At 50.2% G+C, this 3025-nt stretch overlaps 1 protein-coding gene across 1 annotated transcript; it reads right to left on the reverse strand.

Annotated features, from left to right (window-relative positions):
* Window positions 1–72: 72 nt before the first annotated feature.
* Window positions 73–2811, reverse strand: PPTG_17714 (hypothetical protein; the record flags this gene model as incomplete). The annotated part of the gene is made up of 1 exon (XM_008915668.1): window positions 73–2811. One exon carries the CDS (start codon window positions 2809–2811, stop codon window positions 73–75), a length of 2739 nt encoding a protein of 912 aa, XP_008913916.1.
* Between the last annotated feature and the right edge of the window lie 214 nt (window positions 2812–3025).

Raw genomic sequence — 3025 nt, forward strand, 5'->3', positions numbered from 1 at the left:
CTCGACTAGGTACGATTTTCTACATGTTAGTCAAGAGTGATGGTCTTCAAAAGTTGAAGTTGCCAAGATATTTTACGTGTTGGTCACTACTCCAGGCAGTAGGCTCTTGCGACGGCCCCCTACTACATCCTGGATGCTATTGCGGTGTGATAATTGATTCGTGGCAGCAGACTCAGCGGCGTAGGCCTCGATCTGAGTCTGGTGAATGAGGCGCACCATCTCCGTCTCTGTGATGCTGTGGAGCACCAAGAACGTCGTGTACTTGGCCTGCAGTTGCTGAAACGCTGCTAGTTCATCCAGCACGTCGTACCTGAATGCCTGACTGCGCATTTGTTTCCGAGCGGCAGCCCACGCCTCACGTTCGCGGTCTCGAGCGTCTGAATACATTTTCCGCTTTTCGGACAAAAGTTTACGAAGTACTGACACTTTGAGCTGATGAGGAACCTTTCTCGACGCCGGAGGAGCAGGCATCATATTGGAGCTTGCAGACGGTAATTGAAGTGGCGACGACTGGATTAGAAGAGAAGAGTTACGAGGCGATTGTTTGGGTCCAATTGTTGACTTTGACCATTTGGGTGAGAGATTCTGGCGGGTTGTGTACACGTCGTACATGACGAGTTGAAACTCTTCTTCCATGTTGTTTCTCAGCTGTAAATCCTGTCGAACGTGTGAGTTGTCAATCGATCCTGAAGCTTGAAACCCAACGGAGGGAGAATTTGTACTTATTGGCGAGTGGAGTGCGAATGATCCTGGAGAAACTGCACCAATGGGCGAGTGTACTGAACCGCCATTGCGGAAATGCCGATGCATGTCCTCCAGCTGTTTGTGTTGCTGGTTTAACGGGCTCTCGGCTGTGGATCGCTGCAGCATATCGAGAATCGTCAGGCCTTTTCCAGCTCGCAACCCCGAATCGGCTTCTTCAGTACTGCCTTTCAGTTGACGAGGGTCGTTAGGCATTGAAAAGGTTACGACGCCATGTCTACGCTTGATCTTGCGCTCCAGTTTTGCCCATACCAAGAGCAGTAGCTTGATCCGAGCAGCCGTGATCGCTCGCCAAGCGCGCCACATGGTTTGGAAATCCCGTACACGTTTCCGAAAGCGTAGGATAATACGTCGAAATTTAACGTCTTGGAACTCGAACCACGCTATCACGATCAGTGCAACGCACTCCTTTCGTTCACGGTGATGCTTCCGTTCGAGCCAAGCTCGAATACTCATCTGGAGTTTATTCACGGCCCGGATCACCACCGGCATGCGAAAGAACGCCGAGGACAGAGGACTACTAGATTCAAAGTGAAGCAGTTGTAACGAATTTTGCTGTATGAGTGCCCGTTGTCGCCAATATCGCTGCAGTCGCTTGATCATTATAATCCGTACCAATTCGTTGCGCTTCTGGCGAAACTCGTGAAACCTGGTGAGCCACTTGTTGGAGCTTTCAGTAAGCGCAACAACCAGCAACCACCGGCTCTGCACATGCACACGGCGAGCTCTTTCCACCCGCTGCTCGTGATGTTGCTGCCAGCGAACCACGATACGCTTGACATTCTGTTCCTTTGCTGCGTCCAGCTCTTGCTTGCGCTTGCTTGCTTGGTGCATTTTGTGGTCCGTAACTGAAGGGAGTAAAGGCGTCTGCGGTGGCTTCTGTAGCACTTGTAACGTCGAATTGATGCGATTCCTGGCCACGATGTTGACGCCGTGCTCTGCAATTTGTTGCTGCTTTTTCCACAGTTGTAGCGCTTCCATTTGCTCCAGTAACTGCGGCAAACTGCGTAGCTCGTTCATTCGTGACACCAAATTACGAGAACGCAGAGCCACTGCCGTCTCGTGTCGCATCATACTTCGTCTCGTGGAGAACCTATTTGTCGGGGTATTGGGCTTCATGAATGACGTCTCTGCAGTTGGTCGGGTAGCAGAAGCGTTTGGTGGCTGGAAGAGTGACACGAGCAACTTGTCCACGGCCTTATTGTTGTCTTCTCGACTTTGCAAAAGTCCCCGCTCCGTCTCCGTCAGGGGTCGTAGCAATTCTCCATGGCAATTGTGTTTGTACTCCCATTGCTGATGATTTTGTGGCCGTGCTGCAGCAACACGCTGAGTGTATGTCGAATCCAACGTCGATTGGTAACGCGGCCTCATTGGAGCTCGCACTTCGTCTTGCTTCGTACCTATCACTTTTTGTGACCCCTGGGGTTCGTGAAGGACCTCATGGAGTAACTTATCAACCTTCTGCTGCTTGCGATGCTTGGTTTCGCTCGGTCGATGCCGATAGATAAGCCATTCTGCAGGTGCTCTAAGAGCAGCGCGAACCTCCCCCGACGTTCCTTCACGGCTAGTGGTGCGACCAGAGTCTTGGTTGGAATACTCAGGTTGAAGCAGTTGATTGAGTACAGCCACCGCAGTGCTGGTAGTGTAATTGGTTCCATCTATAAGTTTTTCTCGGTCTGTACTCACATCATTACGGTTCTGGCCTTCCAGGTTGTTGTTACTCTTTCCTTCAGTTAGTAGTATTCGTTTAGGTGATTGAAGAGCCGGTATGATCTCCTGTTTGGTAGGCCCTGGACGGATTTTGTTGAGATTATCATCACTTTCTGGCAATGCCAACGGATCTGGGGATTCTCCACGTGTCGTTAGTTGCGCGTCGATTGCAGCCTGCGCCTCCGCATTGCGGAATTTTAGGTGGAACCCGTCTCGAACAGTGAAGCGTTTCCCCGCTGCGTGGTGGTGGGAACTAGTTCTCCGGCCTGGGGAAGACTTAGCTTCCGGCGGGGTTGGTCTCGCAAGTTCTGTGGGGGCTTGCCACTTGCTGAGAGTCATATTACCGATGCATGAGGGCCAGTTTTATGTTAATTTTTTTTATTATAACTACACCTATTTAAAGATTTGCCGAGCCGCCGCGTAGTTTACGGCTTTCTATATCTAAAATCTACCAAATTCCAAATTTTAGAGATCTGTAAAAATTAGGATATTTATCAGCACTGACCTCGAATTCAATTTCAACCAATCACAATGTCTCATCCAAGATGGCATT

Source organism: Phytophthora parasitica, assembly GCF_000247585.1.
Source record: "Phytophthora parasitica INRA-310 unplaced genomic scaffold supercont2.73, whole genome shotgun sequence".
Lineage (NCBI taxonomy): Eukaryota > Oomycota > Peronosporomycetes > Peronosporales > Peronosporaceae > Phytophthora > Phytophthora nicotianae.